Raw genomic sequence first — 21,731 nt, forward strand, 5'->3', positions numbered from 1 at the left:
CTGCATTTCTGACAAAATCCCAGGTGATACCTGCGCTTTTTGATCAATGAACATAATTCGATTAGTGTGAATTTAAGTTACAGTGACAATTCTTGTTAGCTCCGATGATCTCCTGGGTAGGATTGACATGAAACCAGTAAATCAGAATGTCGGTGCACGTTAGGTTGAGTTTTGCTTTTTTCTAGCTAAATCACTAATGATAGATGGGTGAACAGAAGGGAGAAGTCTTTGAAATTGTCTATGAAAGTGCTTTCTTGTATATAATCTGGATTATATCTGTGTATATAATTTTTTCTTTTGTTTAATAGATGAGAACACAGACATCTCTGAAAAACTCTATCAGAAAGTTAAAATTCTTTGCTGGGTGATGACAGGGCCTCAAAATCTAGAGAAAAAGGCCAAACACGTCAAAGCTACATGGGCCCAGCGTTGTAATAAAGTGTTGTTTATGAGTTCAGAAGAAAATAAAGACTTCCCTACTGTGGGATTAAAAACTAAAGAAGGCAGAGACCAACTGTACTGGAAAACAATTAAAGCTTTTCAGCATGTTCATGACCATTATTTAGAAGATGCTGATTGGTTTATGAAAGCAGATGATGATACATATGTTGTACTAGACAATTTGAGATGGCTACTCTCAAAATATGACCCTGAAAAACCAATTTACTTTGGGAGAAGATTTAAGCCCTATGTAAAGCAGGGCTACATGAGTGGAGGAGCAGGATATGTACTGAGCAAAGAAGCCTTGAAGAGATTTGTTGATGCATTTAAAACGGACAAATGTACACACAGTTCCTCCATTGAAGACTTAGCACTGGGGAGATGTATGGAAATTATAAATGTAGAAGCAGGAGATTCCAGAGATACCACTGGAAAAGAAACTTTTCATCCCTTTGTACCAGAACACCACTTAATCAAAGGTTATCTACCCAAAACCTTTTGGTACTGGAATTATAACTATTATTCTCCTGTAGAGGTAAGTTTAGAAGGTTTATAACTGTGTAAGTACTTAATTTGATTTACTTTTTTTTTTAACCTAAAATGTGTACGTTTCTTTAGTCCCAATGACTAGGAATTTCCCTTAGTTTTTTAATATAGAGTGGCATTATAGCAAAGTAGACGAGACCAAATACCTCAGTGTATGCTGGACACTGAGAATATAGTAGTAAATAAAGCCAAGTTCCAGTTCTTATGAACCTATGTTCTAGTTGAGGAGACATACAATAAACAGACAGACTAGTCAAGGTATAATATGATTTTGGGCAGTGGTAAGTGCCGTGAAGAAAAATAAAGCCAGGGAAGGGGGTGGAAGGTGACCCAGAGTGGGGCGATCTGGTTTGGGTGATTACCAAAGGCGTCTATAAGGGAGTAACTTACAGTAAAAACCTAAATGAGGTTTGAGAGCAAGTTGTATGAAGACCTGGATAAAGAGCCCTTCACTGATCGGAACAACACATGAAAAGTCTTTGAAGTTCAGAAAAACTTAGGTTCAAATCTTGCTCTCCCACTTAAAATTGATTGATCTTGGATGGACAAACTTCTGAGCCTCAGCGTTCTTATTGGTAAAGTGCGAATGCTTTACTGTCTTATTCCGTGTGATTACAGTTTAGTGCAGTGCCTATCACACAGCAATGAGTTGCCATCAAGTTGATTCCAACTCACAGCAGCCCCACGTGTGTCAGAGTACAACTGCTCTGTAGGGTTTCCAGTAGCTGGATTTTCAGTAGATCGCCCGGCCTTCCGAGGTACCTCTGGGTGGACTTGAACCTCCAACCTTCTGGTTAACAGCTCAGTGCGTTAACCATTTGCACCACCCAAAGACTCCCCATCACGCATTAAGCACTTACGAAACCTTAGTTCTCATTTGACACCTCAGTTTACATTCCCAAGACTTTTATTTAAAGTTCATTATTTTATGAAATATTTCAGGTGTACAGACAAACATAGAAGAATAATATACTACCTTGTACCCACCACCCAGCTTTATCAAACATTAATCTTTTTCCACATTTGCTTCAGATTTTCTGAAAGAAAAAGAGTGTTGCAGATATAGTTGAGGCCTGTGTACCTTCCCCCAACCAATTCGCTGACGACCTTCCCCAGAGTTAACCACTGCCATGAATTTAGTATTTTTTATTACCATCCATGTTCTTCTATTTTTTCCTCCATACTTACATATGCATAAACAACACATAGTATTGTTTTGCAGGCTTTTAAACTTCAAGTAAATGGAATTATATCATACATATCCTTCTATAATTTGCCGTTTTTATACATTGAGATTTGTCAGCATTAATATATGTGCTTAACTTCATTAATTTAAACTGCCGTGTAATATCCAGTGTATAACTATATTGTCATTTATCCATTGTCCTGCTGATACACATTTAGTAGATTGTTACTAGTTTTTTACTGTTGAAGCATTGCTGCAGTGAATGATTGAATGAGATCAAAAATTGTGAAACTTTTTAGATTCAGTTCTGTTATTGGTTAATAATGCCTTGAGGCAAGTTGTTAGTTCTCCATGACTTCTTTTCTCTGACCCTAAGATTTAAATAGTACACTTAATGTCTCAGCACTACCATTCTCTTCTTTACTAGCCAGGGCTTTCATGTCATTGCCTAGAACAGTGGTTCTCATCTGGAGGTAGTTTAGCAATGCCTGGAGGCATTTTTGGTTGTCATTCTATTAGTTCTTCAGTTTTGTTTATGTTAACTCTTACCCACCTGAAATATATTGGTATGTAGTGGAGGTAGAGAGCCCTGACTTTTCCAGATTGTTGACTAATGGTTTCAGTACCGTTTATTACTGATGTGAAATGTCTCCTTTATCGTGTTCTGTGACCAGCTGATCAACCAGTTGCTGTGGAGTCAGTTCCACTCATGGTGACTCCATGTGTGTCAGAGTACAGCATGCTCCGTAGGGCTTTCAGTGGCTGATTTTTCAGAAGTTGATCTCCAGGCCTTTCTTCCCAAGCACCTGTGGGTGGACTCGAATTCCAACCTTTCAGTTAGCAGCTGAATGCGTTAACTGTTTGCACCACCCAGGGACTCCTTATTACTAAGAGTAGGAACTAGTGATTTCAATTGTTTCATTGCCATATTTGATTTTGACCCAGCATCATACTGTTTTGAATCTTGTAGCTTTATAATCTTTTAAGTTATTTATCTAAGAGTGTGTGTCCCCTCCCCCCACCTTTCAAAATTGTCTTGGCAATTCTCATGTCTTTATCCTTGTCCATAAACTCATTAATTTAGGGACAATGGACATCTTTGCCCAGGACTTTTTTTTTTAAGTTGTCTTTCTAGTCCCTTAGTAAAGTTTACGGTTTTCTTATATACCTCCCTAGGTGTATAATATTTCAGTTACTGTTCTACTTGAGCTCCTTATAAAAATTAATTACCTTTTTAACTGTAATATGTGAAGGAAACCCTGGTGCCATAGTGGTTAAGTGCTACGGCTGCTGACCAAAAGGCTGGCAGTTCGAATCCACGGGGCGCTTCTTGGAAACTCTATGGGGCAGTTCTACTCTGTCCTGTAGGGTCGCTGTGAGTCAGAATTGACTCGATGGCAATGGTGTTTTTTTTTTTTTATGAAAGCTGGATTTTTTTTGTTTGTTTTTTAAGCATCTTTGATTTGTTACTGGATTCTTTATTTCTGATGATTTTTCACTTGACACTCTTGAATTTTGGGAGTAACCGTAATCACCTGCAAAGAACTGTTTTGTTTTCTTTCTAATAATTGTAGCTCTTTTTTTTTTTATTGCTTATAAAGCTTACTAATAACCCTGGCCATCCAGTAAAAAGAAAACAAAACAGGATAATAAAGTGTAATGTAATTAATGCAGTAATTGTTATTTAAAATGTTATTACAATATGTCAGTTATATAGAAATTGCTTCAAGAGAGGATCAGCTATTTAAGATTAACCGTTCCTGCTCTAGTCCTCTAGTTTAATACATGCTGTCCATTATAGTAGCATTAGTCACATGTGGCTATTGAGCATTTGAAATGTGGCTAGTCCAAATTGAGATGCACTGTATGTATAAAATGCACACCTGATTTCAAAGACAGCACAAATAAAAATGATTAATAATTTTTAAACTAGTCATTGGTACTGAAACAATACAGCCATGCCTTACTTTATTGCACTTCGCAGATATTGCATTTTTTACAAATTGAAGACTTGTGGCAACCCTGCATCAGGCAAGTCTTGGTGCTATTTTTCCAAAAGCATGTGCTCACTTTGTGTCTCTGTGTCACATTTTGGTAATTCTCATAATATTTCAAACCTTTTCATTATTTATTATATCTGTTATGAATCTGTGATCAGTAATCTTTGTTGTTGCTATTGTAGTTGTTTTGGGGCCTCACGAACTGCATCCATATGAGACAGTGAATTAATCGATAAATGTTGTGTGTGTTCTGGCTGCTGTACTGACCAGCCATTCCTCGGTCTCTCAGGCCTCCCTGTTCCCTGAGACTCGTCAATTTTGAAATTAATGCAATTAATAACCCTACAATGGTCTCTTAAGTGTTCAGGTGAAAGGAAGAGTCTCACGTGTCTCACGTGTCTCACTTTAAATCAAAAGCTAGGGATGCTTAAGCTTCGTCAGGAAGGCATGTAAAAAACCAAGATAGGCCAAAAGCCAGGCCTCTTGTGCCAGTTAGCCAAGTTGTGAATGTAAAGGAAAAGATCTTGAAGGAAATTAACAATGCTACTCCAGTGAACACACGGATGATAAGAAAACAAAACAGCATTATTGCTGTTACGGTGAAAGTTTTAGTGGTCTAGATAGATCAAAGCAGCGACAACATTCCCTTAAGCCAAAGCCTAATCCAGAGCAAGATCTTAATTCTATTCAAATCTGTGAAGGCTGAGAGAGGTGAGGAAGCTGCATATGAAAAAAGTTTGAAGCTAACAGAGGTTGGTTCATGAGGTTTAAGGAAAGAAGCTGTCTCCATAACATAAAAGGTAAAGCAGCAAATGCTTGATGTAGAAGCTATAACAAGTTATCCAGAAGCTCTAGCTAAGATAATTGATGAAGGTGGCTACACTAAACACCAGATTTTCAGTGTAGACAAAACAGTCTTATATTTGAAGAAGGTACCATCTAGGACTTTCATAGATAGAGAGGAGAAGCCAATGCCTAGCTTCAAAGGACAGGCTGACTCTCTTGTGAGGGGCTAATGCAGCTGGTGACCTTAAGTTGAAGCCAGTGCTCATTTACCATTCTGAAAATTCTAGGGCCCTTAAGAATTATGCCAAATCTACTCTGCATGTACTCTGTAAGTGGAACAACAAAGCCTGGATGACAGCACATCTGTTTACAACATGATTTACTGAATATTTTAACCCCACTGTTGAGATCTACTGCTCAGAAAAAGATGCCCTTCAAAATACTGCTGCTCGGGGGGCGGAGCCAAGATGGCGGACTAGGCAGACGCTACCTCGGATCCCTCTTACAACAAAGACACGGAAAAAACAAGTGAATCGATCACATACATAACAATCTACGAACCCTGAACAACAAACACAGATTTAGAGACGGAGAACGAACTAATACGGGGAAGCAGCGATTGTTTCCAGAGCCTGGAGCCAGCGTACCAGTCAGGTACGGCACAAGCACAGAGAGCGGCTCCACCCCCCTGAACTTACCCCGGGAGGGGGACCAGCCGGTTCCACGGGCGGCGTGGGACGCAGCCGGTAGGAGAAGTCCCCGGGAGGCAGTGACTGGTCTTGGAGCAGAAAGAGCAGCGTCCGAGCCGGGGAACCGTCCCACAGGGATTTGGACTGGACGCAGGTACGGCATAAACACGGAGAGTTGCTCCACCCCCCTGAACTAACCCCGGGAAGGGGACCAGCCAGGTCGTGCAGGCGGCGTGGAACGCAGCTGGTAGGAGAAGTCCCTGGGAGGCAGCGACTGGTATTGGAGAGGGGAGAACAGCGTCCCAGCCGGAACACTCAGTCACGGCACAAGCACGGGGAGCTGCTCCACCCATCTGAACTAACCCCGGGAGGAGGCCCAACTGGTTCTAGGAGGCGACACGACCACGTGGCTGGAGGGACGAGAAGTCCCCGGGAGGCAGCGACTGATTTTGGAGTCGAGAGTGCACCGTCCCAGTAGGGGAGCCTTGACGCTGGGCGTGGGGCTGGAAGCGGAGGATCTGACCGTGACTCCAGCGGGCCAGACCCCCCCCCGGGGGCAATCTCCACACAGCCAGCACACATAGGCGACACGCCCCGCGGGAGTCTCAGACATAATAGTCATTCCAAGCAAGACAAGCAACTCTGGCTATATTCTGAGGTGCTACTGTCCTATCTCTCTGTTCCCTCCCCCACCCTCCCCAGGCGACTTCATTAACATCTGAATAGCCTGAGCCAGAGGGAGAACTCTGATAGGGATCTGACTGCATTTTTTTTTTTTAGCGGATTTTCTGGAAAAACTAGTTTCCCAGTGATGGCTCGGAGACAACAATCCATATCAAACCACTTAAAGAAGCAGACCATGACAGCTTCTCCAACCCCCCAAACAAAAGAATCAAAATCTTTCCCAAATGAAGATACAATCTTGGAATTATCAGATACAGAATATAAAAAACTAATTTACAGAATGCTTAATGATATCACAAATGAAATTAGGATAACTGCAGAAAAAGCCAAGGAACACACTGATAAAATTGTTGAAGAACTCAAAAAGATTATTCAGGAACATACTGGAAAAATTAATAAGTTGCAAGAATCCATAGAGAGACAACATGTAGAAATCCAAAAGATTAACAATAAAATAACAGAATTAGACAACGCACTAGGAAGTCAGAGGAGCAGACTCGAGCAATTAGAATGCAGACTGGGACATCTGGAGGACCAGGGAATCGACACCAACATAGCTGGAAAAAAATCAGATAAAAGAATTAAAAAAAGTGAAGAAACCCTAAGAATTATATGGGACTCTATCAAGAAGGATAACCTGCGGGTGATTGGAGTCCCAGAACAGGGAGGGGGGACAGAAAACACAGAGAAAATAGTTGAAGAACTCCTGACACAAAACTTCCCTGACATCATGAAAGACGAAAGGATATCTATCCAAGATGCTCATCGAACCCCATTTAAGATTGATCCAAAAAGAAAAACACCAAGACATATTATCATCAAACTCACCAAAACCAAAGATAAACAGAAAATTTTAAAAGCAGCCAGGGAGAAAAGAAAGGTTTCCTTCAAGGGAGAATCAGTAAGAATATGTTCTGACTACTCAGCAGAAACCATGCAGGCAAGAAGGGAATGGGACCACATATACAGAACACTGAAGGAGAAAAACTGCCAGCCAAGGATCATATATCCAGCAAAACTCTCTCTGAAATATGAAGGCGAAATTAAGATGTTTACAGACAAACACAAGTTTAGAGAATTTGCAAAAACCAAACCAAAGCTGCAAGAAATACTAAAGGATATTTTTTCGTCAGAGAACCAATAATATCAGATATCAGCACAACACAAGGTCACAAAACAGAACGTCCTGATATCAACTCAAATAGGGAAATCACAAAAACAAACAAATTAAGATTAATTAAAAAAAAAAAATACACATAACAGGGAATCATGGAAGTCAATAGGTAAAAGATCACAATAATCAAAAAGAGGGACTAAATACAGGAGGCATTGAACTGCCATATGGAGAGTGATAGAAGGCGATATAGAACAATACAAGTTAGGTTTTTACTTAGAAAAATAGGGGTAAATAATAAGGTAACCACAAAAAGGTATAACAACTCTATAACTCAAGATAAAAACCAAGAAAAACGTAACGACTCAACTAACATAAAGTCAAGCACTATGAAAATGAGGATCTCACAATTTACTAAGAAAAACGCCTCAGCACAAAAAAGTATGTGGAAAAATGAAATTGTCAACAACACACATAAAAAGGCATTAAAATGACAGCACTAAAAACTTATTTATCTATAATTACCCTGAATGTAAATGGACTAAATGCACCAATAAAGAGACAGAGAGTCACAGACTGGATAAAGAAACACGATCCATCTATATGCTGCCTACAAGAGACACACCTTAGACTTAGAGACACAAACAAACTAAAACTCAAAGGATGGAAAAAAGTATATCAAGCAAACAATAAGCAAAAAGGAAGAGGAGTAGCAATATTAATTTCTGACAAAATAGACTTTAGACTTAAATCCACCACAAAGGATAAAGAAGGACACTATATAATGATAAAAGGGACAATTGATCAGGAAGACATAACCATATTAAATATTTACGCACCCAATGACAGGGCTGCAAGATACATAAATCAAATTTTAACAGAATTGAAAAGCGAGATAGATACCTCCACAATTATAGTAGGAGACTTCAACACACCACTTTCGGAGAAGGACAGGACATCCAGTAAGAAGCTCAACAGAGACACGGAAGATCTAATTACAACAATCAACCAACTTGACCTCATTGACTTATACAGAACTCTCCACCCAGCTGCTGCAAAGTATACTTTTTTTTCTAGCGCACATGGAACATTCTCTAGAATAGACCACATATTAGGTCATAAAACAAACCTTTGCACAGTCCAAAACATCGAAATATTACAAAGCATCTTCTCAGATCACAAGGCAATAAAACTAGAGATCAATAACAGAAGAACTAGGGAAAAGAAATCAAATACTTGGAAAATGAACAACACCCTTCTGAGAGAAGACATTAAGGAGGGAATAAGGAAATTTATACAAAGCAACGAGAATGAAAATACTTCCTATCAAAACCTCTGGGACACAGCAAAAGCAGTGCTCAGAGGCCAATTTATATCAATAAATGCACACATACAAAAAGAAGAAAGAGCCAAAATCAGAGAACTGCCCCTACAACTTGAACAAATAGAAACTGAGCAACAAAAGAATCCATCAGGCACCAGAAGAAAACAAATAATAAAAATTAGAGCTGAACTAAATGAATTAAAAAAAAAAAAGAACAGAAAAACAATTGAAAGAATTAACAAAGCCAAAAGCTGGTTCTTTGAAAAAATTAACAAAATTGATAAACCATTGGCTAGACTGACTAAAGAAATACAGGAAAGGAAACAAATAACCCGAATAAGAAATGAGAAGGACCACATCACAACAGAACCAAATGAAATTAAAAGAATCATTTCAGATTATTATGAAAAATTGTACTCTAACAAATTTGAAAACCTAGAAGAAATGGATGAATTCCTGGAAAAACACTACCTACCTAAACTAACACATTCAGAAGTAGAACAACTAAATAGACCCATAACAAAAAAAGAGATTGAAACGGTAATCAAAAAACTCCCAACAAAAAAAAGCCCTGGCCCGGACGGCTTCACTGCAGAGTTCTACCAAACTTTCAGAGAAGAGTTGACACCACTACTACTAAAGGTATTCCAAAGCATAGAAAATGACGGAATACTACCTAACTCATTCTATGAAGCCACCATCTCCCTGATACCAAAACCAGGTAAAAACATTACAAAAAAAGAAAATTATAGACCTATATCCCTCATGAACATTGATGCAAAAATCCTCAACAAAATTCTAGCCAATAGAATCCAACAACACATCAAAAAAATAATTCACCCTGATCAAGTGGGATTTATACCAGGTATGCAAGGCTGGTTTAATATCAGAAAAACCATTAATGTAATCCATCACATAAATAAAACAAAAGACAAAAACCACATGATCTTATCAATTGATGCAGAAAAGGCATTTGACAAAGTCCAACACCCATTTATGATAAAAACTCTTACCAAAATAGGAATTGAAGGTAAATTCCTCAACATAATAAAGGGCATCTATGCAAAGCCAACAGCCAATATCACTCTAAATGGAGAGAACCTGAAAGCATTTCCCTTGAGAACGGGAACCAGACAAGGATGCCCTTTATCACCGCTCTTATTCAACATCGTGTTGGAAGTCTTAGCCAGGGCAATTAGGCTAGACAAAGAAATAAAAGGTATCCGGATTGGCAAGGAAGAAGTAAAGTTATCACTATTTGCAGATGACATGATTATATACACAGAAAACCCTAAGGAATCCTCCAGAAAACTACTGAAACTAATAGAAGAGTTTGGCAGAGTCTCAGGTTATAAAATAAACATACAAAAATCACTTGGATTCCTCTACATCAACAAAAAGAACACCGAAGAGGAAATAACCAAATCAATACCATTCACAGTAGCCCCCAAGAAGATAAGATACTTAGGAATAAATCTTACCAAGGATGTAAAAGACCTATACAAAGAAAACTACAAAGCTCTACTACAAGAAATTCAAAAGGACATACTTAAGTGGAAAAACATACCCTGCTCATGGATAGGAAGACTTAACATAGTAAAAATGTCTATTCTACCAAAAGCCATCTATACATTTAACGCACTTCCGATGCAAATTCCAATGTCATTTTAAGGGGATAGAGAAACAAATCACCAATTTCATATGGAAGGGAAAGAAGCCCTGGATAAGCAAAGCACTACTGAAAAAGAAGAAGAAAGTGGGAGGCCTCACCTTACCTGACTTCAGAACCTATTATACAGCCACAGTAGTCAAAACAGCCTGGTATTGGTACAACAACAGACACATAGACCAATGGAACAGAATTGAGAACCCAGACATAGATCCATCCACGTATGAGCAGCTGATATTTGACAAAGGACCAGTGTCAATTAACTGGGGAAAAGAGAGTCTTTTTAACAAATGGTGCTGGCATAACTGGATATCCATTTGCAAAAAAATGAAACAGGACCCATACCTCAAACCATGCACAAAAACTAACTCCAAGTGGATCAAAGACCTAAACATAAAGACTAAAACGATAAAGACCATGGAAGAAAAAATTGGGACAACCCTAGGAGCCCTAATACAAGGTATAAACAGAATACAAAACATTACCAAAAATGATGAAGAGAAACCCGATAACTGGGAGCTCCTAAAAATCAAACACCTATGCTCATCTAAAGACTTCTCCAAAAGAGTAAAAAGACCACCTACAGACTGGGAAATAATTTTCAGCTATGACATCTCCGACCAGTGCCTGATCTCTAAAATCTACATGATTCTGTCAAAACTCAACCACAAAAAGACAAACAACCCAATCAAGAAGTGGGCAAAGGATATGAACATACATTTCACTAAAGAAGATATTCAGGCAGCCAACAGATACATGAGAAAATGCTCTCGATCATTAGCCATTAGAGAAATGCAAATTAAAACTACGATGAGATTCCATCTCACACCAGCAAGGCTGGCATTAATCCAAAAAACACAAAATAATAAATGTTGGAGAGGCTGCGGAGAGATTGGAACTCTCATACACTGCTGGTGGGAATGTAAAATGGTACAACCACTTTGGAAATCTATCTGGCGTTATCTTAAACAGTTAGAAATAGAACTACCATACAACCCAGAAATCCCACTCCTAGGAATATACCCTAGAGATACAAGAGCCTTCATACAAACAGATACATGCACACCCATGTTTATTGCAGCTCTGTTTACAATAGCAAAAAGTTGGAAGCAACCAAGGTGTCCATCAACGGATGAATGGGTAAATAAATTGTGGTATATTCACACAATGGAATACTACGCATCGATAAAGAACAGTGACGAATCTCTGAAACATTTCATAACATGGAGGAACCTGGAAGGCATTATGCTGAGCGAAATGAGTCAGAGGCAAAAGGACAAATATTGTATAAGACCACTATTATAAGATCTTGAGAAATAGTAAACCTGAGAAGAACACATACTTTTGTGGTTACGAGGGGGGGAGGGAGGGAGGGTGGGAGAGGGTTTTTTATTGATTAATCAGTAGATAAGAACTGCTATAGGTGAAGGGAAAGACAACACTCAATACAAGGAAGGTCAGCTCATTTGGACTGGACCAAAAGCAAGGAAGTTTCCGGGATAAAATGAATGCTTCAAAGGTCAGCGGAGCAAGGGCAGGGGTCTGGGGAACATGGTTTGCGGGGACTTCTAAGTCAATTGGCAAAATAATTCTATTATGAAATCATTCTGCATCCCACTTTGAAATGTGGCGTCTGGGGTCTTAAATGCTAACAAGCGGCCATCTAAGATGCAGCAATTGGTCTCAACCCACCTGGAGCAAAGGAAAATGAAGAACACCAAGGTCACACGATAACTAAGAGCCCAAGAGACAGAAAGGGCCACATGAACCAGAGACCTACATCATCCTGAGACCAGAAGAACTAGTTGGTGCCCGGCCACAATCGATGACTCTCCTGACAGGGAGCACAGCAGAGGACCCCTGAGGGAGCAGGAGATCAGTGGGATGCAGACCCCAAATTCTCATAAAAAGACCAAACTTAATGGTCTGACTGAGACTGGAGGAACCCCGGCGGCCATGCTCCCCAGACCTTCAGTTGACACAGGACAGGAAAAATAAAAAGAAAGGAAAAAAAAAAAAAAAATACTGCTGCTCATTGACATTGCACCTGGTCACCCAACAGCTCTGATGGAGATGTACAAGGAGATTGATGTTATTTCCATGCCTGCTAACACAACGTCCATTCTGCAGCCCATGGATCAAGGAGTAATTTCAACTTTCAAGTCTTATTATTTAAGAAATACATTTTGGAAGGCTGTAGCTGCCATAGATAGTAATTCCTCTGATGGATCTGGGCAAAGTAAATAGAAATCCTTCTGGAAAGGATTCACCATTCTAGATACCACTAAGAACATTCGTGATTCATGGGAGGAGGTCAAAATATAAATATTAACAGCAGTCTGGAAGAAGTTGATCGATGACGTTGAGGGGTTCAGGACTTCAGTGGAGGAAGTAACTGCAGATGGGATGGAAATAGCAAGAGAACTGGAATTAGAAGTGGAGCCTGAAGATGTGACTGAATTGCTGCAGTGTCATAACAAAACTTTAACAGATGTGGAGTTGCTTATTATGGATGAGCGAAGAAAGTGGTTTCTTAAGGTGAAATCTACTCCTGGTGAAGATGCTGTGAACAGTATTGAAATGACAACAAAGGATTTAGAATATTATATAAACTTAGTTGAAAAAGCAGCGGCAGAGTTTGAGAGGATCGACTCCAGTTTTGAAATAAGTTCTATCAAAATAAGTGCTATCAAAGAGCATCACATGCTACAGAGAAATCTTCCATGAAAGAAAGTCAGTTCATGCAGCAAATTTCATTGTTGTTTTCCTTTACAAAATTGCCACAGTTACCCCGGCCTTCAGCAACCGTCAACATCAAGGCAAGACTTCCCACCAGCAAAAAGATTATGACTCACTGAAGGCTAACTTAATGGTTAGCATTATTTAGCAGTAAAGTATTTTTTAATTAAAGTATGTATTTTTTTTTAGACATAATGCTGTTGCACACTTAACAGACTATAGTGTAAACTTAAATGCACTGGAAAACCAAAATACTCGTGTGACTTGCTTTATTGCAATATTGGCTTTATCGCAGTGGTCTGGAACCTAACCTGCAGTATTTCCGAGGTATGCCTGTATTACGAATTTATTGGGCTAAATAAATACATTAAAATTAATTTCACCTATTTCTTTTTACTTTTTTCATGTGACTACTAGAATTTTTAAAACTGTTAGATGGCTCAGATAGGTCTTTTGAGCAAAGCTGGTTTGGATAATCACAAGTTGAATAATCTATTTTTCATATTTGTTCCTATCCTGATATTATTCCCTAAAAGTATAAGAACTAGGCGCCAGATGATTTTCTTAAATACTTTTCCAAGGATCCTACATATTCATTGTTTGTTCCAAAGGAAAGATCAGCAAGGAAGGCAAAGAAAGTGCAATGGATAATTCCCTGGTAATTTTTATTGCGTTGTAAGCTACGTACTTCCAAACATGAATTATTAAATGTTCCCTAGGTCAACATGAATCTTCTGTGGGAATTTGCCAGGCTATCTCTCTCCCTCAGTCCTTGGAAAGACATATAGAACCTGAAGTTTTATTGGAGTCACCTGGGTGAGACCTTCTCCAGATACCAGTCCTGAGCCCCAGGTTCACTTTCTGGCCATTTAACTCTGGGACCAATCTAGTTCTTTTTCTGTTTTCTTTCATCTTTTTTTTTTTTTTGCTGTTTTCTTCAGGTCTTTGAACTGGTTCAGTTATGGCCAAGGAAACAACACTGGAACAGACCTGAATTTTTAGAATTTGGGTGAACCGAATGGGTAACCAGAACGGGAAAGATGAGGTGCCCTGCTCAAAAATTAAGTGCCTGCTGCAAGGCTTTACGCATCAGTCACTCTCATAATCTTGGCCGTAATCCAGTCTCACGCATTAGGCTCCTGAAGGGGCTCCCTAAGCCTCTTCCAAGTCTCCCGTTCCAGGACTTCAACCCATAATTTTTTCCATTCCAGTTACTATTCCGGATCACCTGAATTATAAAAATTCTGGTCTATTCTGGTTTCACTTTGTCTGCCATGACTGTACCGCTTCAAAGCCCTGGTTTTATTTTAAACCTGTTCTCACGCCAACCCTCCTAGGAATTTAAGAGAATTATTTAACTGTTGTTCATTGCTGTCCAGTTGGTTGCAACTCATGACGACATCGTGTGTACATAGTAGAATTGCTCCATAGAGTTTTCAAGACCATAACCTTTCAGAGGCAGATCACAGGCCTGTCTTCTGAGGCGCTTCTGAATGGGTTCAAACTGCCAACCGTTTGTCTAGTAGTGTAGCATTTACCGTTTGCGCCACCCAGGGACTCCCTTTTTTTTTTTTTTTTCGTTTCTTTTAATCTGACCTACTTAGCTGAGATCCACCTGAATATGATTATCCTGTCAATAAAAAACAAACAAACAAAAAAACCCATTGCCATTGAGTCAATTCTGACTCATAGCGACCCTATAGAACAGAGTAGAACTGCCCCATAAAGTTTGTAAGAAGCAGCCGGTGGATTTGAACTGCTGACCTTTTGGTTAGCAGCCAAGCTCTTAACCACTGTGCCACCAGGGCTCCCTGTCAATAACGGGTAACATTTATTAAAAAATAAAGCAAGTCCCCAGGCACTTTACATATATAGTCTCTCTTATGTAACCACTTCATGCAGATGGAGAAATTGAAGCTAATAGAGAGTAAGTAACTTGATATCAAGGTGTCATACTCTAGTAGGCAAAATTTGGATTCAAATTCAGAGCTTCCTCTGCTAAACACTATACTGTTTGGTTATCGTATGGGTAGAGTATTAGGTTGCAGACATAATAGGAAAACCGTTACAGTCATTGAAGGCTCCAGAGGTCTCTCTGAGGCTGAGTCAAACAAAAATTATAGTGAGAAAATGAAAAGAGAAAGCAGAGCTTGGAAAAATAGAACCTTATGCTTTGTGTAGCTAGCTGCCCCTGTCATCTGAAGAAGCCTCAAAACTTTTTTCTGCTGAAATATTAGAATGAGAGAATATTATTTTGGTTAGAAGTACTTTGGCAATTTCGTGTTTGATTTCAAATCATCAGGACCTCCAAGAACTCTTGTTTTCTTGCACAAGTCTAATAAATTACGCTCCTCTGCTTTTAATATTTGAATTACTTTAAAATTAGTGTTTTCTTTATTGTTATGTGACTATTGCATGTTAACAATGAATTGTTTATTAATAATGCCTGTTTCCACTGCTTTTTTTAGGGTCCCGGTTGCTGTTCTGATCTTGCAGTTTCTTTTCACTATGTTGACCCTACAACTATGTATGAGTTAGAATACCTCATTTATCATCTTCGTCCATATGGTTATTTATACAGATATCAACCTGCCTTACCTGAGGAAATAAGTGAAGCATACAAAAATGAAGATTCAAAAGTAAAATTAGGAAATCCTTGAAAGAAAAACACGAACAGAGATAAAATAGCTAACGTTGCACTGAAGAAGGACTTCCGCATTTCTCATATAGAACACTGGAATCCCAGTGAACATTGTATATTAGAAATCTTTCATATGAATGACTGTAAACTGAAGCTTTAAATGAGCTGTGAAGTCTGTTAAAATGTGTTTTTGATACAGTAATATATATGTATATGAAGAACTTGTGTTTTTTAAATGGTGGCCAGCTTAGAGAAACTAGAAAAGAGACTTTGTTGCCTGTTTGTGACCACATGTGTTACTGTCACTGAGAAACAAAAACATTTACATTTGCTAAAACTACAACAGCACCATCTTAGTGTAACACACATGATGTTAAACAGATCTGCCTTAAAAGAAAATTTTAGAAGAAAATAGTTTCTCAGTGTTACTTGTAAACTCAAGATAGGAGTTTGTATTTGCAGTATGACATAAATGAACCAGGTCCCCCCTCCCTCAGCACACACTGTTTTAGTCTAATGAAAAGTTTGTTATGGTTATTTATAATTGGCAGTATTTTTCAAAAAAAAAAAAAAAGAAATGGCACTTGTCCTAAAGTGCGTTAATAAAATCACATTTTAAAATTATGGGCCTCGACTATATACTTGGTTCTAATTAGTGATTAATCTTTTGCTAGAATGAGTAGTATTCAGCATTGACTCTTCTCTAAATGTTTAATCATTCTCGAATACCATTCTCCACTGTTAATATTTATTTACTGAAAACATTAATAGCATTCTATAAACATGCATTTGAAAGTGTTTTGTCCCCAGATTTACCCATTGTTAATTATGGGTAAACTAATAGTCAACTTGGAGCCTTGGTGGCATAGTGGTTAAGAGCTCGTCTGCTAACCAAAAGGTCAGAAGTTCGAACCTACCAGCTGCTCCTTGGAAACCCTAGGGGACAGTTCTACTCTGTCCTGTGGAGTTGCTATGAGTCGGAATCGATTGGACGGCACACAATAACAAAAAATAGCACGCTTAATGGTATTTGGGGATGCTTGTGTATCAGTGCCACTCTCAGGAATTACAAGTAACATTTTTAACTGATTATTTGACAGTCTTTCCAACTACATAGTTAGAGTTCCTTTCACTCTCTTCCTTTTGAGAGATGAGAACTTGTTTGTGCCTTTCATAACTTGTTTAAAGCAGTTTTTAAAACCCTTTGCTTTTAGGACCTGAGGTGATTATTAGTTATACTGGCAAAATTTTGACCAGACTTAATTGAAAATATTAGAAAATGGTGAGTGCTTAAACTAAAAGATGTGAGATATTAAAAGAGCATATACTCAATTTATGAATAACAGCCTGAAGTTTGATGTTGACTTTTCCTATTTTGAGACTATTAAGTTTTGCCAGGGGATAATTTTAACAAAATAGAATACCCACCCTAGACTGTCTTCAAAAACACGTTCACAGGTGTTTCATTCTAATTTTAGTGATCCTCTGTTTAAAGAGTTTCTAAAAGAAAATTTTTACTTTTCACTGACTTTAGCAATAGTATGTGGGTGTATCATAACAATATTTTACAGACTTTCTATAGGATTATCTTTAATGTTATAAATAATTTATATTTCTCTTATGCTTATCATTATGCTAATTTTACATGTCTGCCACGCTGTTTACTCTGCTGCTTAACTGAATGATTTATATTTATTGTGCCAGAACATGTCAAAACTATGACCTCTTTGGATGGTATATTTGAGAGGATGTTCATTTTAGTGGCTAATTATTACTGTCTCCACAGAGTGAAAACACTGACCGATGTTTACTTATGAAATTGTTTTTTGTTCCTTTCATACTGGTGTCAACTGCCAAAATATCAAGGGATTCATTTCCATTCTTTGAACAACTGTGTATGCAAATTTATTTGCAGTCTATATATGCTATTATTCTGTACTAAAAGTATAAATGGTTTATGGTAAATCCAAAGACCTTAAAATTTACTCATAGGAAATCAACTTTGTGATGATTTCTAGACTTTAGAGTCAGACTACCTGGGTTTAAATTCTTGCTCCATCACTTACTAGCTTTGTAACCTTGAGCAATTTACTTAATCTCCTTGTGTCTCAGTTTTCTCTTCTGTAAATACAGGATGATAATGCTGCCTACCTCAACAGGATTTTTAAGAGGATTAAACGAGTGAACATATGTAAGGCTCCTAGAACACTGTCTGGCCCAGAGCAGGGAACAGTAAATATGAATTATTATTATTCTATTACCTTAGAGTATAAATATCCCATTTAAGTGAATGAAAAATATCTACTTTGATCAAATCATACTGGAAGAGATATTTCTTATATTTCTTATACGTAATAGCTGGTGTTTATTGCCTCCTGTAGGTACTCTATACATTAGTGTTAATCCTCACAAATTGGATATTATTCCCATATTGCAGGTGAGGAAACTGAGGTTCAGAGAATCTAAGTAACTTTCCCAGTGTCAGAAAGCTAGTAAATAACAGAGCTAGGATTTATACGCAAAGCCTGGTGGGTTATTTGCATCATGCCAGGCTGGGATTAGTCATTTAGCCTTATTTCCATTTCTCTTATATGTAACATGATACGTTGGTCAGTAATAGTCACATTAACCTGCCAAATTGTCGTAGTGGTTCTCAAATTGTGGTTCTTAATACTCTTGCCTGGGAACTGGTTAGAATGTAGATCTGAAGGCCCCGGTTCCAAAAATTGTGAATCTAGCATCGCGCCGAAGAGTATGCATTCTTACCAGTTACTCTAGGACAGTGGTTCTCAAAGTGCGGTCCCAATCAGCAGCAGCAGCATCACTGGCGAACTTTTTGGAACTGCAGCTTCTGGAATCTCTCCCTGTGCCTACTGAATCAGAAATTTAGGGGTGGAGGGCTAGTAACTGGTGTTTAAATGATCCCTCCAGGTGAGTTTATTATGCTAAAGTTTGAGAACTGTTGTCGTAGGGCCTAGGTAATTCTGATGCAGATGGCCTTTGGACACACTGAAGATTACTGCCCAGTAAGGTATTTTTCAAAGATTTAGATAACCCAGATTTAGATAAAGCATGTTTTAAACCAGTGTAGTCCAAGATCACATTATACTAAATGTAAAAGGCCTGACTGATAATTAAAGAGTCAGTGAATCATTCATTTTGGCAAAATTATTTAGCTTCTCCAGAGTGACTAATAACCAGGGCTGTGGTAAAATCTGTAATTCTCCAAGTTTAATAATCTCACATTGGGGCAGGTAGGGTCCTTTAAGTACAAAGTACGTATTAATTTATTAAAAGCATACACAGATGAGTATCATCAAAAAATGCCCACAGTTGTTAAGTAAAAATTTTAAAAGTAGAAGTAGCAAAATGCTGTTTTATAATATGCAGAATGTTTTTTCTGCTAATTCGTACTATCAATTAGAATTTCATTCCTTTCAAAAATCAGTTGACTGACTTGTGTGGCCTAATAAAACAAAACTTCTCCAAGCCTTTGTTAGAGCTCAAAATCAGATTTCATGATGGTAATGATTTATTGACCTTCTTTTAGATTACGATCTTTGAAATTCAGATAAATGATTTTACTGTGGTCTCAAGACATAAGGCAGTCTTACGGTTTCTAGTAACAGTATGCTTTATTTTCTAACGTAAAATTCATAGATTAAAAAACAAGTTTTTGTCCCAGAGATTGTTTTCAAGTATCTTACATTTCAGAGGAGTTTTTGTTACTGTAATAAGATTCAAAAATAAATTAGTGACCAATCTATAATATTTCTTCAAGTATGGTGATTGGATTTGAGCATTATATTTGCTAACTGGTTATTTTCATAATTGTTTCTTGAGTATTAATTTTCACTTCCTTGAGCCTATCAAACTATATTAGTACCAGATTGAGGCACTATTGTACTTGAAAGAATCCCTCACTTAAGTGATTAGATTTTCTCAAATAAATAAAATTTTATTTATTTAAATTTTCAGTTCATTACATTGTTATCGTCTTTGACAGTTTCTGCTGCTTTGTGTTTATTGCCCTTCCTTAATTCCCTTATAGCTAACTTCCGTTTTCTAGCTACCCTCAATGCTCCCTTCGCAAGGTTAATTTGGCTGTGATTAGTGATTAGAATTTGTATCACTTACTGTTAATTTTATACCTAATAACTTTGGGTTTCCCTTTGAGATTGAAAGTAAAAATCTAAAAATCAGCATACTTTCCTAACTTAAAAATCTACAATATTTAACAAATTATAAATCTACAACTATTAAGTAAAGTTATATGGATTACTTCTCCCTGTTGCCTTTTCTCTCAAAAAACAAAAGTAATTTGCCTCACTTCTTCTTTATAGAAGATCTGACAAATATACTTAAGAAATCTGGATGACAACCTGTGGTTTATTGTAGGCAAAATGTAACCTCTATTGATTAAAAAATGACTTACATTGCTAATATCAGAGATGAAATAGAAATTTTAGCACAGCTGGGAATAAGAAATTTTACAAATTCTCTTTAGAGAAACCAACTCTACAACCTTTTACACAGTTGAATTGTGCCCTATTTCAACTCCCTTACCTCTGTAGTAAAAAAAAAAGTAGTAGTCAGTTTATATTAAGTTTAAGTAACTTTGCAGAGCCCTGCAAATAACCCACATGAAGTATATTATTAGAGGGAAACTAATCTTACTGCTAAGCAGTGTGTTGTATTACACAGTGAATGTTTGTGTTTTGGAATTTAATATGTGTCATGAATGGGTTTTAAAAAATGGTGACTTGCTTATTTTAAGTGATCACCGTAAGTCAGAAAAAATGTATTTTTAAATACATTTTTTAAAGTGCCTTTTGAACATTTTTGAACAGTGAATTTAAACAACTGCATACAAATAAATTACCATGTTTAAAGCTGTTTCATCTGTTTTTTTCAACTGATATAAAGTTGTGGGAATAAACTATATTCTATGGGTAGCTTTTGGATTATGTTCCCAAAAATATTAATTTAAGTTTTATCTCCATCAAAGCTCTTCAATTTGAATAAGCTTAAGTGATTTTTACTGCAACATATATTACTTACTTGAAAGCTGCAAAATATTCCACCACTGGTTTAGAATAATATACTTAAAAAAAAAAAGCCTCTATCCCGCAGGGCCAGTGGTGGTTCAGTGGTGGGATTCTCACATTACAGGCGAGAGACCTGGTTTGATTCCCAGCGAATGCACCTCGTGCTCAGCCAGCCGCCATAGTCAGTGGAGGCTGGCTTGTTGGTATGATGCCGAGCAGGTTTCAGCAGAGCTTCCAGACTAACAAGGACTGGGAAGGAAGTCCTGATGATCTACTTCCAAAAATCAGCAAATAAAAATCCTGTGGATCACAAAGGTCTGGTACACAACCAATCACAGGGATGGCGCAGAGCCAGGCAGTGGTTCATTCTGTTGTGTGTGGGCTCACCAGGAGTTGGGGGTCTACCTGATGGCAGCTAACAACAACTCTGAAGTGCGGGTAAATCCACATGTATGCGTGTGAATGGAGAGAGAGCGATTGACTCGGTCTATTTTGTTCTCATGTACACTAAGAGATTCATTTATTCAGTATTGTTAAGCATCTGCTAGAAATACAAGACATATAGGATCCCTGTTCTCATACAGTTTTAATTCTAAAGCTAGAAGATGGACAGTAAACAAAACGGGTGAATGAAGAAGATATTTCAGAAAGTCGTGGTATCAGGAAAATAAAACAGTGATATGATAAAGCAGTTGTCTGGGTGGTAGACCTTCTCTGAGAAGGTAACGCTTGGGCCGAAATATGAATGACAAACATTTTATATACTTCAGAAGTTCTATCTATAGAATTCTTTGTTCCTGCTATGTAAAAAATGTTTCTACCTTTGCTTAATCATACTTTGGGCATACGTGAAGACTGAGTGAG

The 21,731-nt window shown here is 37.8% G+C and overlaps 1 protein-coding gene across 3 annotated transcripts in view; it reads left to right on the plus strand.

The window, feature by feature from the left end:
* C1GALT1 (core 1 synthase, glycoprotein-N-acetylgalactosamine 3-beta-galactosyltransferase 1) overlaps positions 1–20,666 on the plus strand; it is a 31,181-nt gene extending 10,515 nt beyond the window's left edge. For all 3 annotated transcript variants that reach the window (XM_049893320.1, XM_049893322.1, XM_049893319.1), the window contains 2 exons: positions 309–976; positions 15,647–20,666. In XM_049893320.1, the coding sequence (XP_049749277.1) occupies positions 309–976; positions 15,647–15,838 (860 nt within the window). In that variant the 3' untranslated portion in view covers positions 15,839–20,666. The remainder of the gene's footprint in view (positions 1–308; positions 977–15,646) is intronic.
* The last annotated feature ends 1,065 nt before the right edge of the window (positions 20,667–21,731 follow it).

This window comes from Elephas maximus, chromosome 8 (genome assembly GCF_024166365.1).
Source record: "Elephas maximus indicus isolate mEleMax1 chromosome 8, mEleMax1 primary haplotype, whole genome shotgun sequence".
Classification (NCBI taxonomy): domain Eukaryota; kingdom Metazoa; phylum Chordata; class Mammalia; order Proboscidea; family Elephantidae; genus Elephas; species Elephas maximus.